This window comes from Theropithecus gelada, chromosome 8 (genome assembly GCF_003255815.1).
Source record: "Theropithecus gelada isolate Dixy chromosome 8, Tgel_1.0, whole genome shotgun sequence".
NCBI classification, from domain to species: Eukaryota; Metazoa; Chordata; class Mammalia; order Primates; family Cercopithecidae; genus Theropithecus; species Theropithecus gelada.
In genome coordinates, this window is record NC_037676.1 from 56,927,006 (window position 1) to 56,948,268 (window position 21,263).

The window sequence follows — 21,263 nt, forward strand, 5'->3', positions numbered from 1 at the left end:
TCTTCTCCCTTTGCTTCGACTTAAAAATAAATGTTATTGTGCCGGTTGTTCTCTAATTCCCTTTGAATAGATAAAAATATAGCTAATTTCAATACCTGCCACCTGTGTAGATTTTCTTTGGTCTCCTTACTTATATCTCCTTTGTACCTAATGGAATTCCAGTTCCTCTCTGAGATAATCGCTAATAGTTAATCTATATAGTTTTAGGCCCTATTTCTAGTGAATATCTGGTGGTGATTAGCTGCTATTCTTGTCTCTGTCTGGTTCTCTGTACTTGGTTTTAATTAAGAATCTGAAAAAAGGTTTATTAGTATATAACACTAACTGTACAATGTCCACTTTTTCTACTGCCCAGCTCTTACCACATCTTGACTATACTTCTCTGAAATCAAACCCCTCTATTTTCTGAGCAGAGTTTGAAAGATCTCCTTTGTTTTAGATTGGAAATGAATGTGCTCTAAATTGGGGGTTGTCTGGTTCAGCCCCCTTCACTGAGAACTTCAATCCCCATATACAGAAAGAAACCTTGGGGAAAGGTGATGTCAGGGGAGAAGAGGATTCTGGATGTTTTAGAAATACATGTACATATTAATAGTAGGGGAGTGGCTGCTGATTTTTCTCTGGGATGTATACTGTAACTCTCTGACTTACGTATATAGTATGAAGTGTAACACCTTTACTGAGCTGCAGCAAATCGGGGCTATTTGTATCAAATTGCTGAATTTCTCAATTCAGAATCTCGCAAGAGATCTAACATTACTTTCAAGTGTTGTACTGCATGTGGTTGCAACAGGGAGTGTTTAATCTTCTGTTTTACTCTAGAAGCTGTAAAACAAGTTTTAAACATTTTCCCCCACCACTACAAACATAATCATCTCATGTTAAAAGCAGTCTACTAGCAACCCAAAGCTGTCAACTGCATTTGGTAATTTAAACCTTTACTCTTCTGTGGCTACTCTTTGCCTACTACAAAAGGCTCTGGGAGAGAAGTTGCATGTCTAAAATCAGCTTCCTTTATTCCCTCCTGGGTTGGGAGATAGCCATGAATGGATTTGAAGTAGAGTAGAAACACTTTGGCAGGTAAGTGGAGGCCAGATTTGAGGCATATGGAGGAAGATTAGAAAAGGAAAGACCAGTCAGTAGGGTTTTGTAATATGTCAAGCAAAAGGTGATGAGGGCTTGGAGTACTTCAGTGGGAGTACTAATGGAGAAGAAAGAAAAATTTGAAGAATTTCAAGCAAGCAAAATTGGCAGGGCTTGATGATATATTGGAAAAGGAATGTTAAGGGAAAAGGATTACTCTAAGGTTTCTGCTTTGGGTAATTGAGTTATTCATTGAGTCACTAACTGAATTAAGAAATGTAGAAGGATTTAGTAGGATTAGATTTGGAAGCTAGGAATGTGTGGAAAATTATGAGTTTTAGTTTGTGCATACTGAGTTTTGAGTGTTCATGAAACATCCAGTTGTTTACATTCAATAGTATATAAACCTGATGTTGAGGGAGAGATGAGTGGTGGAGATATAGGTTTGGGATTTCTCAATTTATAGATTATTAAAGCAGATTTCCCAGGGAGCGAGAAGAAGAGTGAGAACGGTAGTCATTTAAAGATAGAAGCCTAGGGACACCTTTGAGTGAAGAGCATGTAGGGGCCAAGGGAAAACTTCCCCTTTCCCCTGTGAAGATTCACTAAAAATCACTGATAAAATGCAGATTAATAACGGAAGAAGCATACAAGTATTTTGTATTTAAAAGCATGCAAGTATTAATAGGATAAAAAGCATACAAGTTTTACATAACACAAGAGCCTTCAGAATGAAGACTCACAGATACAGGGGAAGTTCTCCATTTAAAATATATATATTTAACAAAATATGAACAGCCATGTAGAAATAGGATCGGACAAAAAAGGTATAAACTAGTACTAATAGACTGAGTGGGGAAACCTAGCAAGGCCTGTCTTTCTAGATTCTTCTTGGCCTCACTGTGCTACATTCCTTCCTTCTGGGTGTGGGACAGGACCCTCTCTGGTTAGGGGTCTTATGACTTATAGTCAAGGCAGGTCAGATCATTTCTTCATGGCCAGTTTTTCCATAGAAAGGGAGGAAGAATGTTAGAAAAATATTTTTAGGTTTCATGACTGGCTTTGGGGAGATGGGGCTCTGGTTTCTATGACCTGCCTTTGAAAAGAGAGATTCTAGTTTCTGTGGCTAGCCTCCAGGGAGAATGAGGGGCCAGGTGAAAGTCAGAAAAAGCTTTTGCTTCTGAGACCGCTTCTGAAGGACTTCATTTTGGGATGTTGTTTTTTGGGACCCTACAATAGAACAAAGAATGAAGTGGGAGACCAAGAAGGAAGCTAGTGAGGTGGGAGATGGTGGAGTTTCAAATGGCATCCACAGGTTCAAACATAGTAAAGAGGCAAAGTGCAATAAGGATTGAAATACTTCTGTTGGATTTGACCAATTCAAGTTTATTTTGGTGAATGTGACTAGATCCAATGGATGTTAGTATTACCTGGGAACTTTAAGATAATGTAGCCTTAACCCTTATTTTTAAAGATCAGAACATTTTAGATATAAGAACTTTGATAATTTTTATCTAGGTTATAACTAAAAATATTCCTTGCACAACATAGGTGTTCAATAAATGATGGTTGAATGAGTGATTGAACTCTTTATTGGCAGAGCCAGAACTAGAAATCATACATCCAGATTCATGTTGTAGAGAAAGCTTTTTCTCTACTGTTTTAGGTTTGAATGGTTGGGAGCCTGAGAAATAACTGACAATAGACATGTATCAGGAGAAAATACAAGGTTTATTTACATGTGCACACCATAGGTAAGGTGGAAGTACTTAGTAATGAGTAACTTACTGAATAGTAGAGGTAAAGGTTTATATGCCAACTTCACAACAAAAAAGGGAGTGTGTTTAGGGCTTCCATGGGAAAGTATGGAACGTTCTATTGGACTTCCAGTAATGTGGGAGCCAGTGGCACCTGTATTTTCAGGAAGGGGATAAATACAGCTGTAGTTCCTGGAGTATCTGCCTAATGCTTCTTTCTGTTGCTGCTGATTGCTCAGATGTTTTCAGCTTAATTTTAATACCTCTTAGTGGCCCGTCACGCTACCAAAAATAGAGTGGGCTTCTTCAAGGAGATGGGCACACCGGGTTATCGGGGTGAACACATCAATCTGCTCATCTGCCAACTGAACTAGACCTAGGTGCCAAACTGTAGTAAATTTTTATCAATGAAGTGGAAGCATGTGTTTTTGTTTTTTTGGGGGGGAATTTTTATTGAGTATCTTCAGGGAAGATTATTTCCTGCGTTATTTTCAAAAACTGGAAAGGAAGGGTCAAAAAAAAAGACAGTACCTGGCCGGGCGTGATGGCTCATGCCTGTAATCCCACCACTTTGGTAGGCTGAGACAGGCAGATCACCTGAGGTCGGGAGTCCGAGACCAGCCTGACCAACATGGAGAAACCCTGTCTCTACGAAAAATACAAAAATTAGCCAGGCATGGTGACACATGCCTGTAATCCCAACTACTCGGGAGGCTGAGGCAGGAGAATCGCTTGAACCTGGAAGGCGGAGGTTGTGGTGAGCCAAGATTGTGCCATTGCACTCCAGCCTGGGCAACAAGAGCAAAACTCCATCTCAAAAAAAGAAAATAAAATACAGTAGCTTATGTTCATGGCAAGCACCTCTCCTCATAGTCTAGTTCCAAGGAAAAAATTCCAGCGTTTCCTCAAGGCTACAGAAACCAAAACAGCATGGTACTGATAGGAAAACAGATATGTAGACCAATGGAACAGAACAGAGGCCTCAGAAATAATACATCTACAGCCATCTGATCTTTGACAAACCTCACAAAAACAAGCAATTGGGAGAGGATTCCCTATTTAATAAATGGTGCTGGGAAAACTGGCTAGCCATATGTAGAAAGCTGAAACTGGATCCCTTCATTACCCCTTGTACAAAAATTAACTCAAGATGGATTAAAGACTTAAATGTAAGACCTAAAACCATAAAAACCCTAGAAGAAAACCTAGGCAATACCATTCAGGACATAGGCGTGGACAGAGACTTCATGACTAAAACACCAAAAGCAAGGGCAACAAAAGAAAAAACTGACAAATGGGATCTAATTAAGCTAAAGAGCTTCTGCACAGCAAAAGAAACTATCATCAGAGTAAACAGGCAACCTACAGAATGGGAGAAAATTTTTGCAATCTACCTATCTGACAAAGGTCTAATATCCATAATCTACAAAAAACTTAAACAAATTTACAAGAAAAAAACAACCCCATCAAAAAATGGGCAAAGGATATGAAAAGATGCTTCTCAAAAGAAGACATTTATGCAGCCAACAAACATGAAAAAATGCTCATCATCACTGGTCATCAGAGAAATGCAAATCAAAACCACAATGAGATACCACCTCCAGCCAGTTAGAAGGGCGATCATTAAAAAGTCAGGAAACAACAGATGCTGGAGAGGATGTGGAGAAATAGAAACACTTTTACACTGTGGGTAGGAATATAAATTAGTTCAGCCATTGTGGAAGACAATGTGGTGATTCCTCAAGGATCTAGAACTAGAAATACCATTTGACACAGCAATCCCATTACTGGGTATATACCCAAAGGATTATAAATCGTTCTACCGTAAGGACACATGCACACATATGTTTATTGTAGCACTGTTCACAATAGCAAAGTCTTGGAACCAACACAGATGTCTATCAATGATAGACTGGATAAGGAAAATGTGGCATATATACACCATGGAATACTATGCAGCCACAAAAAAGGATGAGTTCATGTCCTTTGCAGGGACATGGATGAAACTGGAAAACATCATTCTCAGCAAAGTAACACGAGAAGAGGAAACCAAACACCGCATGTTCTCATGCATAAGTGGGAGCTGAACAATGAGAACACATGGACACAGGGAGGGGAACATCACACACCAAGGTCTGCCAGGGGTTGGGGGCCTGGGGGAGGGATAGCATTAGGAGAAATACCTAATGTGAATGATGAGTTGATGGGTGTAGCAAACAAACATGGCACGTGTATACCTATGTAACAAACCTGCACGTTGTGCACATGTACCCCAGAACTTAAAGTATAATAAAAAAAGTTTAACTTTGTTATGAAATCATTTTATAAATATTATATAATGTACATTACATGTTATATATTTGATATATTTTATATATTAGTATATTGCATATGTATATAGATATAGCTGTGTATATACATACATACTCAAATATATATGACACAGACTAGGAAATGAAATAGGTCATGGATCAAGGAATCACCAGTTTTTAAAATCATTTTATTCACATAGATATAGATGAGAAAAGTGCATACATTATACTATGACTTTTCACAAGTTGAACATACTATGGAGAAGCATTTTACCTTTGACTGAAAACATTTAATAGAGAAATGTAAAATATTAAGAGATTTCAGTATATATTGAATAAAAAAAGTTTTAAAAGCAAAAATTGCTTTCTAATACTTAAAATATGTTTTCCAGGTGTCTTTGATGTTATTTTCAACGAAAGAAATATATGCATTTTCCAAAGTCATGAGATAAGGCATCTTTCTCTTGCTCTTGACAATGGCATTGTCACTGGAATGGTGTGTAATAAATTTTCTTTTTGCCATATATCAATAGTATTATGTTTGTATATATTTTTGTATAATATACCTTTATAAGATTACCATTTCCTTTTGGCTTGTACTAGTGCTTTTTTCATTCTGTTTTGTTTCATTAGTTGTTGAGATTGTGATGCATAAATGGTTCTAAATTTCAGCAATTGGAATTTAGACAAGAAAAAGTAGACCAATTCTCTAATAACATTCAAAATTTTAATGAGCTTTCAAAAGGAGACTGACTTCTCAATGGCCGTTTTGGGGACCATATTGTTGGGGAAAAAACAATAATTTTATATAATTATACCTTGTATTGCTTAGTTTAGATTTGAAAAGTAGCATTTAATATAATGCATACATGTTATTTATTTTTAAAAATAATACAATATAGAATAACTTTAATGTACTATCTTAAGTGCTTAATATGTATTACAATATTTCATTCTTCAATCTACTAGATGAGAGAATCCATTATTATTTGTATTTAACAGGAGAGGAACATGAAAAATAGAAGGATTAAGTGAGTGCACAGAGTCACAAGCTAGTAAGTGTGAAAGCAGGAATTTAGTGTAGGCAATCTGACACTAACACTCATGCTACAGCTTCCTCATATAACGCTATACAATAATTGTTTTTTTTTTTTTGGAGACAAGATCTTGCTCTGTTAACCAGGCTGGAGGGCAGTTGGCATGATCAGAACTCACTGCCGTCTCGAATTCCTGGGCTGAAGCATTCTTCCTTCCTCAGCCTCCCCAAATACTGGCATTACAGGCTGATTTCAACTCATGGAATGTTGTTTAACTTAAGGGAAAAGAATGTTTATAGAAAAAAACCCACCTTGTGTAATTTGTATGCCTGAAATTCTGACTAGTGATCAGTCAGTCAGACTTTTCCATGAAGTCTTTTCTCCTCTGCTCTGGACTTGCTAAGGTACCTACACTATAGTTCACAGCACATTCTGATCAGCATGGAGCCTGGTCATAGTAAATACTTAAGAAATACGAATGTGGATATGGAATCTACTCCATTGAATTAAGAGTTGAAGAAATATCTCATTACTGTATTTTTCTAAAATCAAATTAAGGCTACCTTAAAGCCCTTATTCTACTAGGTTGCACTAGGTTGGTGGGATATTTCATTTTAGTTACTATGGGACTCATCTTGTTTCACAGAAGATTTCACCTGGTATGGTGGGCCTCAGAATATCTGGTGACAGCTGTCATAGCTTTGAACCACACTGGTTACTGAGATGTACTTATCCAGTGTCAGATGGTTTCTTGCAGATCAATAGCTCTGCTGCCTCCCTGCCATGCTTGGGCAATGGAACTTTGCTGAGGTTGATAGATTTAGTGTTTTGGATCTAACCATTTAAGAAGCACCAATGACTTTTCTTCTTCAGGCCCTACTGCCTCCCTGGGGAACTAGAGGGAGATGGGGAGGGACTTAAAACACTGTCTTGAACAATAGTCATGTCTCAGTGTTGAATAACCTTCTCAATTTGTTTTGTTTTTGAAAGCAAAATTTAGGAATGAGATAGAATTTCTATCAATTTCAGTTTTTAGTCCCAAATGCTCCTAAATTGGGAGGACACAAATGAGAAAATGAAAAAAAAAAGATAAGATACGTATTAGCATGTCATTAAATTATCCTGCCAATGAAGTTATTGTTCCAACATTTCCAACATTCTTCCTATGGATTCTGAGAAATCAAGAGAAGGAAGTCCTTGGAGCAAGTCATTGGAAATAACTCTGGGGAATAAAATCTATTGAATTTCAAAATCATGAGATTTTATAAATAGTACAAAGTTTCCATGAAATGAAGTAGACACCTGTATATGTATATAATGTGATTACATTAAAAAACTTTTTCTCTTGCTAATTTAGAGGGTTTTTTGTTTTTCCTTTTAGGTTAGTGGTGAAGCCACTACTGAGCTGCGGGTGCTTTATCAGCCTAATCGCTGTGCACTTCTTGAGTCGGCACTGGTTCCTGGTCACACAGTTGTTTTTGATCGTCATGGCAAAATAGCTGATGCATCACCAGCAGGCTATGCAAACCTTTCAAAAGAATTTGTGATTTTTGTCAAGGTAAAATGGGGAAAGTTATTAAAGTTTATATTGCTAAATCCCAACTTTCCTTTGCTCTATTGAGGAAAAATCTTAAATTGAGTCATAATGCAGTAATCAAATCACTTCCCACTAGGTGGCATTGGTGCCTATTTCCATTCTGTTTGCCAGACTTTGAAAGGCAATAGGGATGACAGCTTTAGTAGCAATGACACTCTGAGGGGATTAATATCCTCTAATTGAAGTTGGAGATTAAACTATGAATGTGGGAATTCTTAATAAAAAGTTAAAGAACCTTGCATTTGGAAGTCAAACAAATGTGTATATTGAACTTTTCTAACAATTAGAATTTATACCCTTTGAGTGTTGCATACATTTGATCCTTTCATAATACTTATTTTTTTCTTTATGTGTTTGTGAATCTATCTTAAAATGATATATAAATATAATAGCATTTATGAGGTTTCTTATTTTGTTCCAGCATTTACTGAGAATTTCACCACACCATGAGACTAAATAAACATCAAAAAACACTAACAGATACTATCTGTATTTTAAAGGCAAAGGAAAAGATTTTCAGTGAAAATAATTATCTTAACTAGTATAGCATAGTTATTAAATCAGTATTCGGCTAAAGTCTACTTAGATTTAAAACCTCAAAGATTTTGTAGGTTCATTTCTAGACCATTGAATATGCGAATTTCTCAATAAAGCTAGTCACACAAATTCCTGAGTTTTCCATTGCCTATAAAAGTTATATTTACTACACTGTAGTCTATTAAGTGTACAACAGCGTTATGTCTAAAAAATGTACATACCTTAATTTTAAAATATTTTAGTGCCAAAAAATGCTAACGATCATCTGAGCTTTCAGCAAGTTGTAATCTTTTTGCTGTTGTGGGGGTCTTGCCTCGATGTTGACAGCTGCTCATGAATCAGGGTGGTGGTTGCTGCAGGTTGGGGTGGCTGTGGCAGTTTCTTAAAATAAGACAACAATGAAGTTTGCCACATTGATTGACTCATTCTTTCAAGAAAGATTTCTCTGTAGCGTGCAATGTTGTTTGATAGCATTTTATCCATAGTAGAACTTTTCAAAGTTGGTATCGATTCTCTCAAACTGCTGCTGCTTTATCAACTGAGTTTATTAATAGTCTGAATTATTTGTTGTCATTTTAACAATGTTCACAGTGTCTTCATCAGGAGTTTATTCTGTCTCAACAAATTACATTCTTTGCTCATCCGTAAGAAGTAACCCTTCATCTGTTCAAGTTTTATCATGAGATTGCAGCAATTCAGTCACAACTTCAAACTCCACTTCTCATTCTAGTTCCCTTGCTATTTCTATGACATCTGCAGTTATTTCCTTCTCCAAAGCCTTGAACCACTCAAAATCATTCACGAGGTTTCAGATCAAATTCTTTCAAACTCCTGTTAATGTTGGTATTTTGACCTCCTATCCCCATGAATCGTAATTGTTCTTAATGGCATCTAGAATGGTGAATCTTTTCTAAAAGGTATTCAATGTACTTTGCCCAGAGCCATCAGTGAAATCACTCTGTATGGCAGCTATAGTATTAGGAAATGTATTTCTTAAATAATAAGGCTTGAAAGTTGAAATTACTTCTTGATTCATGGGCTACAGAATGGATATTGTGTTAGCAGGCATGAAAATAACATTAATCTCCTTGTACATGTCCATCAGAGCTCTTGGGTGACCAGGTACATTGTCAATGAATAGTTACATTTTGAATTGTTTTTTTCTGAGCAGTAGGTCTCAACAGTGGGCTGAAAATACTCAGTAAACAATGCTATAAATAGATATGTTGTCCTTCAGGCTTTATTTTTCCATTTCTAGAGCACAGGTAGAGTAGATTTAGTACAATTCCGAAGGGCCCTAGGGTTTTTGGAATGGTAAATGAGCACTGGCTTCAACTGAAAGTCACCAAATGCATTAGCCCTTAACAAGAGAGTCAACTTATCTTTTGAAGTTTTGAAGCCAGGCAATGAATTCTCCTCTCTAGCTTTGAAAGTCATACATGGCATCTTCTAATAGAAGGTTGTTTTATTTTCACTGAAAATCTGTTGATAATCTCATCAACTATCTTAACTAGATCTTCTGGGTAACTTGCTACAGCTTCTCCATCAGTACTTGCCACCTTGTACTGTTATGTTGTGAAAATGGCTTCTTTCCTTAAACTTCATCAACCTCTGCTAGCTTCAGCCTTTTCTCCTGCACCTTCCTAACCTCTCTCAGCCTTCGTAAAATTGAAGAGAGTTAGGTCCTTGCTCTTGGGGTTTGGCTTTGGCTAAGGGTATATTGTGGTTGGTTTTGGTCTTATTTCGAGGCCACTAAAACTTCCTCCATATCAGCAATAAGACTGTTTAGGTTTCTTATTATTCATGTATTCACTGGAGTGGCATTTCTGATTTGCTTCAAGAACTTTTCCTTTGCATTCACAACATGGCTACCTTACACAAGAGGCCTAGCTTTAGATCTGTCTCAGCTTTTGACAGATCTTCCTCGCTAAGCTCAATCATTTCTAGCTTTTGATTTAAAGCAGGAGATATGTGACTCTTCCTTTCACTTAAACACTTAGAGGTCATTATAGGGTTATTGATTAGCCTAATTTCAATATTGTTGTGTCTGGGGGAATAGCGAGGCAAGGGAGAGAGATAGCGGAATGGCTGGTTAGTGGAGCCATTCAAAACACACACGGCATTTGTCGATTAAGTTCACTGTCTTATATGGGCATGGTTTATGCCCCCAACATAATTACAATGGTTAACGTCAAAGATCACTGATCACCATAACAGATATAATAATAATGAAAAGCTTGAAATATTGTGATAATTACCAAAATGTGGCACAGAGACATGAAGTGAACACATGCTGTTGGAAAAATAGCGCTGATAGACTTGCCTGATGTAGAGTTCTCACAAACCTTCAGTTTCTTTAAAAAAAAAAGTATCTGTGAAGCGAATAAAGTGAAGCACAATTAACTGAAGTGCAAGTAAAGAAGGTATGGCTGTACTTACTCTATAATAAACACTTTCTCACATTACTATTTCTCCCAAAACAACATAATTTTAACTCAGACATCTCATGTTATTTAGCTTAAGGTTAAACTTAAAGTTAATGGTTTCATAATACTCAAATGTAAGTATTACATGTATACACACACACGTATATGTCTTTTTGTTGTTGCACATTTAATCTCTCTCTTTTCCCACTTCTGCATATGATACTATAATGTATATTTTGACATGTGCCTTTGACCACACCATTTATTATTTTCTTAGCCTAGAAAATTAAAAATTGAACTTAAGGGTTAGAATGTGAAACTTTCAAGGCTCTGGGAACATACTGCCAAATTTATTTCTTCAGATGTCCCAATTTTTACTCCTGTGAAAGTTAAGCCAACTATAAAGTTAGGGTAATACTATCCTCACTTTTGACATCAACCACAGAGTTTGGGGGACACTGAGACCACTATCAAGGCTTGATAATTTACCAGGAGAACTCACAGAACCCATTGAAAATTGTTATACTCAAAGTTACAGTGTATTATAGAGAAAGGATACAGATTAAAATTGGCTAAGCAAAGAGACACATAAGGCAGAGTCTAGGAAAAGCACCAAATATGGAAGGTGCACGGTTCTCTCCCCATGGAGTCAAGACGGAGGTACTTTCTCAGCACTGGTGTGTGACAGTATGCACGGAGTATTGCCAACCAAGGAAGCTTTCCGAGCCTTGGTATTCAGAGTCTTTAATGGGCTTCCATCCTGTAGGGAGTCCATGTGGCTGGTCTCAGTCTCCAGCCTCTGAGGAGGTCACTTGACACTTTCTGACTCAAAGCCCCCTAACCTAAGTCACATTATTAATATCTGGCTGGCCCAAGGTCTGCAGGCAAACAACGACACTCCTATCAGGCATGACACTCCAAGGGTAAAGAGATTACCACTCAGAAGCTGAGGCGAAGGTCAGACTTCTCTGGGTAAAGTTAAATTCTTAGTTCCCAACTACTTTCAGCAGTGTAGAAAAACATCCATCTCACTGCCCTCAGTGTCACTGAGTATGGTCCTTAAGGAGAAGAGCTTTGACAATTTTCTAGAGGAATAAACATCCAATTTTAGCTTATTTTTTTTTTTTTGTATTACTAGTGTGAATTACCTTTCCTTATGTTTATTCACCATTTGTATTTTTCTTTTGTGATTTGAGTATTTATCTATTATCAGTTCTTTACTGTGTTAGTGTTTTTCTAATTAACTTTCAAGAGTCTTTTATATATTCCTCTTAATGATTACATATGATTTTCTTAAATATATCTTATTTGTATTTGATATCTTTTTACATTCATTCCTATATGCATACATTTAAATATCCATAGAGGGTATTCCGTAATTCAGTTACTCTTATAGCATACTTTTTATTGTGCTTTATTTTAATATTACCATTATTTGTTTAAGGTGATAGTAAATTCCTTAAGAGAAATATTTGTGTTTTGTATCTTTTAAAAATCTCTGTAGCATCTGATGCTGGCCTTTATACTGTCAACAAATGATAACTGAAGTAAATCAACCTCCTTTAGTTTTGTTTACCTTTTCATAGCAGTTAAATTATTTACTTCTTTTGCTCATTTTCAGCCACCAAGCTTCCTGGTCACTGGTCAATTCTAAAGAGAATCGCCCCTATAGCTGTCTCCCTCTAGCAAACACGAGCCTGTTATTGACTGCCTTTCTGTTCTGTTTGTTGCTCTGAAGGGGGTGTTCCTCAACAGTGCTGTGGTTCTACTTGCTACAAGCCTGTGTCAGGCCCTATGTCTACAGCCTGATGGAAGCTGCACTGGAGTGGGAAGCCAGTCTGAAAAATCCTACTGGAAAGTGCATAAAATCAGCTCTGGGATTTGCATGTTTGAAAGTGTGAAAAATGCACAAATGTATCTAAGAATCAAGGATGGCCGATGCGATGGAATGGTAAGCATCTGCTCTTGTTTCTCTCAGCAAATGTTTAAGACATTTGCCAGTTGTAGACATGAGAATAGCACTTTCTGAGTGGGTTTTGGAAATTGAATGTTACATGTGGTGGTCTCCCTTGACTGGTATTTTTAATAAGTGAGGAGAGCAGCCACATGCCTGGTATGATAAGAGAGGAATCCTGACCCTCTAGACAGGGCTTCTGAAATGTAATGTATGTACAGATCACATGGGAATTGTGTTAGGAAGTAGATTCTGATTCAGGAAGGCTGGCGTGGGACCTGAGTGTTTACATTTCTAACAAGCTCTCAGCTGTGGCTACTGAAGCTGGTCCACGAATGATGCTTTGAGAACCAAGGTTCTAGAAAGGCCAGCTCAACAGTGTTTCCTTACTGCTCCTTTTGGTGCCTGAATTTCCACCACTGGAAACCCTGTACTTGACTAAGGAAGCTATTTTAAATTCTAAATATTAGGGGTTTTTCTTTTTGTATTTTTATTTTTAGAGACAGAGTCTCACTCTGTCACACAGGCTGGAGTGTAGTCATGCAATCTTGGCTCACAGCAGCTCAGGTGATCCTCCTGCTTCAGTCTCCTGAGTAGCTGGGACTACAGGCACTTGCCACCATGCCTTGCTAATTTTTGTACTTTTTGTAGAGAGAGGGTCTCACCATGTTGCCCAGGCTGGTCTCCAACGCCTAGGCTCAAGAGATTCACTGCCTTGGCCTCCCAAAGTGCTGGAATTATAGGCCTAAGACATTGTGCCCGGACAAGGGTTTTTCTTTAACACCTTGAGCCTTAGGAGGGGATGTGGAAGACAACTAACATAACAGCTTATATATATTCATAATTCTTCTGTGGGGTGAGGAACAAGTAAGAGTGCACATTTAACCTTCCTGTTAATGCTCTCCATCTATTATTGTTTAAAATAGTTTAGTTTAAATTTGGTCTTCTGGATAAATTCTAAGGTCCCCCGTCTCTCTTCTTACCAGTCATGTCTAGCCATAAGGGAGAACTTGCATGTGTTTGTTGGGGTATGAGGAGGGAGGACTTCAACCTTTCATAGTTCCCAGGGTCCCTGTCTGTGCTGCAGACTGGTGAGTTTGTGTCAGGTGAGCTGCACTGATGCTTACAATGCAAAGGCGAAGCACATGCACATATACACGTGTAGTTAATATCCCTGATCTACTCACAAGTGCATAATGAGGTAGGTTTTATCACCATTTCACAGAAGATGAAGCCAAGCTTAAGAGACAAACTGTCATGCTTGTAGTCTTTACACTGGTAAGTGGACTAATTGAGATAAAAATGGGTAACATTGTTACTGTGACTAGACTAGTTAGGAGTACAATTTCATCTAATGCTCAGTCACCCCCTAGGATGGGGTGTCCTAGGAGGAACATCAGTAAGTAGGTTTCCTATCCTCAACATTCACAAGGTATACAAGCCTTTCCCTTCTGGGGCTCGTAGGAGTGTTCAGAACCATGAAATAATGTGTTACTATATAATACATGCTTTAGTGTTTGTGTTTGAGTTTCTGGAGGCACAGGTAAGTGTCACTCCAAAGTTGAAAATGGGTCAACTTTGGAAATGTGTATCTTCCCTGGGTAGCAACCAAAGGGACCTCTCAGTGGTTGCTCACTTTCTATTTAGCTGCCTCATACTCTAGCCTAATGGTGATTTCTTGGTTCTTCACTTTCAGCATGTGTGCCTCTCTCTGACTCTTCCATTTTTTTTCTCAGTGTGCTGGTTATTTTGTTCTTCCCATTGAGTGAACTTCCTCTGTAAGTTTTTAGCAGAATTTTTTTGTCCTACACTTAATATTCATGCTTTTTCTTTTTCTTCCTATTTGTGCTATGGGTGACTCAGCTCTATCTGATGGGGCTGAGGGACTGGAAGAAGTCCTTGGCATTCAATTGAAAGAATCTGGTGATCACAGGAAGTTGGGTGGAGATGTAAAGATTAAAACACAGAAGTATTATCCTACCACAAAGAAACTATTGGCATGCTCATTCTTCAGATGCTGAAGCTGAGTGTGAGCCTGGTTAAGTAGCTCACCCAGAGTCCCCAGGTGGCCTTAGAGCTGAGGCTTCATTCAGGTTTGCCCACTTCCTAAGGCTCCGTTGTGGAGGACTGAGAATAACAGGATGGAGAAACTGGCTTGCACCCATGAGGAGACCAGAGTCAGGATACATGAGGTAGAGGTGACTCTAAACACAAAACCAAGGTTTTCTTTAGAAATTTCCCAAGAACCAGCCTTGTTGACAGTATGTCAGGTGAGTGAGTGGCTCTGAAATAGGTGGGAGAACACTCTGTGCCGCGCCAGCCTACATTGTGCTGCTTTGCATCAATGTTGGGAGCCCCTTCTGTTTTCCCTTCCTGAAGGGTTTCTCATGATGAAATGCCAGGTTCAGGACTTCCATATATGCTGGAAGGCAATCATGCTGAGCTGAGCTGAGGCAGGCAATCGTGCACTGGAGTTTCAAACCCAAGTATCACTTCTTCTTAGAGATATTTCGCAATTTGAAAAAAGCCAGAGACATTTGTTCTATTTGCTTTGGGGAAGAGATAGCCAAAATGGAGAACCCAGTGAAACTGATTGATAAAGGTGAAAGAGCATAAATGAGTTTGTTACACAGAATTTGATATACAGAACATTAAAATAAGAAATATTGGACATAAGGCAGAGATTCCCTAGGCCTTTTGGAGATAAGCACACCATAGCTAGGTTACATGAGGCTTGTCCAGAGGGTTAAGGTCACTCCTCTGAGGCCTCTGAAGGCAACACATGTGTGTAAAGTAGTAGCTAAATGCAAAAGACATTGGTAAGGGGAGCTGTGTAAAGGAGCAAACCAGAAATAATAGGTCCATACATGCTGGGGTGATATTCAAAATACTGTATTTAACAAGCAGTTTGGTACATTGAAACTCCTAGAGTGCAACCTTCAGGATGAGCAAGGAGCAAGGAGCCTTGAGGGCCCAAGATGTGGATGAGGCATTGGCTGGCCATGCCGTCAGGGCGCCTTGTTTTTGTGCTGGGATCCAGGCCCTGACACCTAACCCTGGCAGTGGGCTGTGACTTCTAGGGGTTCTCCCATTCTAGGGCAACCAGAACACGAGGGAGACACAAAGGGGCTCAGATGATGGCTCTTCATCATCCAATATGAAAATATTGATGCAGGATATTTTCTTGACCCCTTTGCAGGTCTTGCAACAGGGGAGCCTATTTACTTAGCCCACCCTGCTCAACCCCTTATAGGAGGCAGCATGCGAGCAAACAAGTGTGGGCACTGGAGCAAGTGAGTGCAAAAACTGGCCAGCTGCTTTAGCACCAGCAGGAGCAAACTCTTTCAGGCCCCATGGCAGCATCCAGGTGGTAGTGCCTGCAACCCCAGGGTCCCACAAGGGATGTGTTACAATGCTCTGTTAGTTCCACCGTCTGCAGACAGCAGTGTGTTATCAGTTTTGTGGGCCCTTTGTCTCATTGCATAGGGCAGCTAGCTGCCCTCCACCAGTGAGAGCAAAGGGCCAGTGTGACAGCCTTTTTGGGTACCCGCATTTGGTGCATCCTGAGTTTTTGTCCGCTACCCAAGAAGAATGAGGTCACATGGACAAATTGAAGGATGGTGAATGCGGATAATTTTATTGAGCAATGAAAGTGGCTGTCAGCGGAAAGGGGAGCTAGAAAAAAGATGGAAAGGGCAGGTCACTCTACCCTGAAGTTAAGCCAACTCCCTGCCTCATCCAGCCACTGTCTCTGGAGTCAAGTCACCTCTCCCTGATGTCCAGCTGCTTATCCTCTCTACCGACTGAGTCTGGGTCTTTATAGGCACAGGATGGGGAGGTGGGTCAGGTCATAGGTAATTTTGGAAAAGGCAACATTAGACTGGTAAAAAGACATTATTCAGAAAGAACTAATCAGGAGAGAGCCGACACACAAGGATGGAAGTTTTCACTTTGGGCTGTGGGTTTCAGGGTTTTCACCTCGAAGGAGGAGTTTTGCCAGGGGCATGCTCCTGTCTGCCTAGCATTTTAGGAGACCGACTTCTGTCGCTCTCAATATTTCAGTATTTAAAAAATGGGTCTGGCTCTATCAATGTGTATCAGTTCAGCATCAATCCTCAGAATAAGGTGAGGTGAGTGTAATCTTTGAGGATTACAGAGGAAATACTGTTACTATGTTTTTTTATTAATAGACATTTGTAAAAATCTTTAGCTTAAGGTTAAGGTTTTGAAGGTCTTCCTGGCCTATATCATACTATACATCAGTAACTTTCGCCCTTCTGCTTCCTAAACTCAGAGGCTCAGAGGCTCAAACATTCTCTAGAGGTTTCTAGCTTCCTGTTATTTCTGTTAAAAATTCCAATCCTGTTCTTGGGAAAGTTACTACATTAGAAAGTTATTGCTAAAAGATTTGAAATTTTACACAGGCTGTCCATAAAGCCAGAAGCTCTTGAATACTCTGTAAATCATAGGAAAGTGTGGCACTGCTTTGGCCAGTGGTGAATTCCCTGATACTATAACCAGATCCGCAAGACAAAGGGAGGAGGCTGACTGTATTTTTAGTGTCTACTGCATTCCAAGGCTCAGCGAGCTCTCTTAGGTTTGTAGTAATGCCCCTTAACCCTAAGCTCACACAGCAAACAAACAGGAAAGCAAACAGCTACAGCAGGTCTTCACCTAAAACCGACCCATGTAAATGATCTTATGACTTCTTTTGTGTAGTTATTAAAAGATTTGCCAGGGTTGCAGAGTTTCTGTTCTAAATTTAATGCTTGTAAATGCAGGAGACAAAATGTGATTTTTTTTTTTCACCCATTGCAAGCTTCCCAACTGAGACCCCATAACAAAAAAAAGATTGATAAGAGAAAAGCGTACGAATTCACCTAAATAAGTTCTGTGTAGCTCAGGAGCCTTCAGAAATGATGATCCAAAGACCTAGGGAAAACTTTGTATTTTTATAGACACTTAAGTGTGATTGGAGAACCAAAGGGTGTGATCTAGTGGTAACGAACTGTGGGGAACTTAGTAAGGCCTGTCTGTCCAGGTTTTTCTTGGAGTCACTGTGAGGTTTTTCTTTCCTCCAGGTATAAAGTAAGACAGCTGTCACATGAAGGTCTTTAGGGGAAACAAGGAGAGGGAAGGTCAGAGAGGTGCCCTTTCCAGGTTTTGGGTGTGGTTCCTGGGAGAAGAAGCAAGAGGAATTCTAGTTTCTGTGGCCTACACCAGGGGAGAGAGGGGAGAGGGAATTTCAGTTTCTATGGCCTGCTTCCGGAGAGAGTGGGCTGGAGAGGGTCAGGGAGACCTTCCTGCTTCCACAGTTTTCTCATTTCCTTCAGCTTAAAATACTCACTGTGCCAAGCTGCCATATTTTAGGCTAGTGTTTCCTGCGTTCCATTATAAGTATCAGGCCTGGTCCAGAGCCATGGTGTCCTAGCTCTTCATTGGGATCTGCCCCTTGAGTGTGGCTTCTCACACATGCTGTCACTGAACATCAGGGTTCTCCTGTGGGTTGCCAGTTGTTTTGTGCATTAACAACATGTTATTAGCAGAGGCCTAAGGGAGCACTCTGAGGCTACCTCCTGATAGTGTCTGCCACTCAGACAACATTGATTTTTAACCTTTACTCTGGTACTTTTATAGAGAAGAGCCTCCACAGAAAACCCCTCATTTATGTTTTATTTCTGCTACTTCCATTGTAGTGTTTTCTTTGACTTAATGACTCATTGATTTCGTTGTCTTACTTTAAAATTCTCCATCTGAAATTTTGGTAGTGAGTCATTTTACTCAAAATGCCTTTGCTTCCTTGTTCTTAAGAAATAGTGTTGATACATAACAATGAAGCATATTATTTTTCACTTTCATTATATCTGACTAGGAATCACTAGACTGGAATGACATTACCCTTGAAAACAGAATGGAAACAGTCCTCTTAATTACCCTAGTTTGTGTATGTTTAGAGGCTATGGTAAGGCATGCTTATAATTTCCAAAGGGATTTAAGATGCATTCAAAGGTAAATGGTAATGCATGGTCATATTGCTATACCTTAAAAACCCAACAGTGCCTCAGTGCTGGTAGCTACTCAAGAAATGCTTTTTTTTTTGTACTAAATTGAATTGAATAAAAACATTAATGGTCCCAACATGTCTGCTGTTGTAAATTTGGAAACGTTTTTATAGGCAAATACATTTAAATCAAGTGACATTGATCCTATAACAAATATTTCTATTTCTGTTACCATGAAGTTTTTATCCTGTATGAGTAAATCACCTTAATAGATTTGATGTAATCGAAATTCAGGTTAGCAACAAACAGCATGCAGTTCACTAGGGACATTTGTAAGGGTGTTAATTTAAAGAAGAAAAATAAACTTCAGAATAACACGGGTGGAACTCACTAAGCATGAGTACAAAGGAAAAAAAGATGTAGGAATTGTAGGAAAAATAAGCTCAAGTGTGATCACCGTATCCAAGATACACACACAGACATACCCCACACTGGCAGGATGCTTGTCTATGGGCAAGAGTTTAGTTTGCAGAAACTAAGAAAGATTCTCTCATTGTGGATTTGTCTAATTTTTTCCTCTTCATTCAAAATACATTCTATGCATGCAAATAATTTAAAAATGAAAGGTAATTCATATTTATAAGAAGTTGAAATATAAAAAACACATGAAAGCATATAGATGGAGTTAGGTTTACATGGTGCTAGACCAGTGGGTTGAAAAGTATAAAATTCAGTGAAAGTCTTAGTTTTATGTAAAAATTGTAAATCATGTTTTACCTAATCAAAAAATTTTAAAAACCTGATGTGAATAAAATTGTGTTTACTTCCATAGCTACATGCAAGATAAGTCATTTGAATTTTCTAAAAAATGGTCTTACATTTCACTATTACTGAAACTGCCTTTGCAAAAATTATGTTAGTGGGAAAAATCTGACACAGGAAAATTATGGCAGTGAAAGAAATTTGACCTAACAGACTCCATCTTGCTTCTAACCTGCAAGCTGTCCTCCTCTGTGTCCTGGGTTCAGGTGATTCTCTGCCTCAGCTTCCCGAGTAGCTGGGATTACAGATGTCCACCACCACACCCAGCTAATTTTTGTATTTTTAGTAGAGATGGGGATTCACCACGTTGGCCAGGGTGGTCTCAAACTGCTGAACTCAGGTGATCCACCCGCCTTGGCCTCCCAAAGTGCTGGGATTACACGTGTGAGCCACTACACCCAGCCTGTAGTTTAACTTAGAAACAAAGATAATAACAGTGCCTCTCTGTAACAAACTCCTTCCTTCTTTAGGCACCAGACAGACTTGATAAAACTAACAAATTAGCCACAAGATAAAAAATTATGGCTCAGGAGTCATGTAGCCAAACTCCTGACCTTTCCAGTTGCTCCTATGGATAACATCACTATTGTGAAATCTAAGATTGGAGTTTGGGGTGTTTTTTAGACCCTGCATTCTGATGGACCAGCTGGTGCCACCCAGACTAGTAAACTGGTTCAACTAGTTATATGCACCCACCTAGGAACTGAAGACAGCAAGAAGACAGCTTCAACTCCCTATGATTTCATTCCTGACCCAACTAGTCAGCATTCCCCACTCTCTAGCCTCATGCCTGCCAAACTGTCTTGAAAAACCCTGGCCTCCAAATTTTGGGGGAGGTTAATCTGAGTAATAATAAAACTCCAGTCTCCCATTTAGCCTGCTCTGCATGTGTTGAACGCATTCTCTATTGCAATTCCTCCATCTTCATAAACTAGCTCTATCTGGGCAGCTGGCAAGATGAACTTGTCAGTGGTTACATTGTTGTAGATCACAGTCTATGTATTTAATCTTTACAGCAGATACAGAGATTTGAAGAAAATACAGTGGGCCTTAAGGACAGCAACAAAGATTGCTCTTATTAGGGGAAAATAGGCTTTAAGAAAGGAATAAATTGTTGAGTGATTCATCTTGGAAAAGAGAAGGCATAATAATACTCCAGTGTATAGAATGTATACTACTAGGATGCGGGCACCACAGTGGGGAGAGTTTTGTTTGCTTTGTTTATTTAAATATCCCAAACTGTACAGCAAGAACTGATATTTGATACGTGCTTAACAAATATTAAGTATGAGAAGTTAAAATATCACTTGAGTGATGGTAACTAGGAGTTGTTCTACTGCAAAGGAGCCAAATAGAGGGAAATGGGCATTAGATGTTATAGTAGCTTGCAGTGGTGTGAGCATGCCTCAGATATTCTAACCTGGCTTTGTCTAGCTGCTGTTTGCTGCAGATGTGTAGGAAGGCAGACCTTTTGCATTCAGAACTCACGTTTTGTTTCCCATCTACATCTCTTTAATCAGTTTGTATTTGGGTTAGGGATGAAGCAGAGATTTTTAAATGAAAGCAGGAAAAAGGAAACAAAGGAAACTAAAGGTTTATTTTGAAATGTAGTTATATTCCATTTTACTTTTATTATTTTCACTAATTATACTTAGTGGAGGTTACAAATACCATTTCTTCAGGTGCCGTTAGAGGGGTCAGGACAAATACGCATGCAACACTGATCTGGAGAACAA

General features: G+C 38.9%; 1 protein-coding gene across 1 annotated transcript in view; it reads left to right on the forward strand.

Annotated features, from left to right (window-relative positions):
- LOC112630251 overlaps positions 1-21,263 on the forward strand; it is an 83,061-nt gene that overhangs the window by 50,279 nt on the left and 11,519 nt on the right. Inside the window, 3 exon segments of the mRNA XM_025394414.1 lie at positions 5,545-5,648; positions 7,571-7,747; positions 12,488-12,700. Of these exon segments, the coding sequence (XP_025250199.1) occupies positions 5,545-5,648; positions 7,571-7,747; positions 12,488-12,700 (494 nt within the window).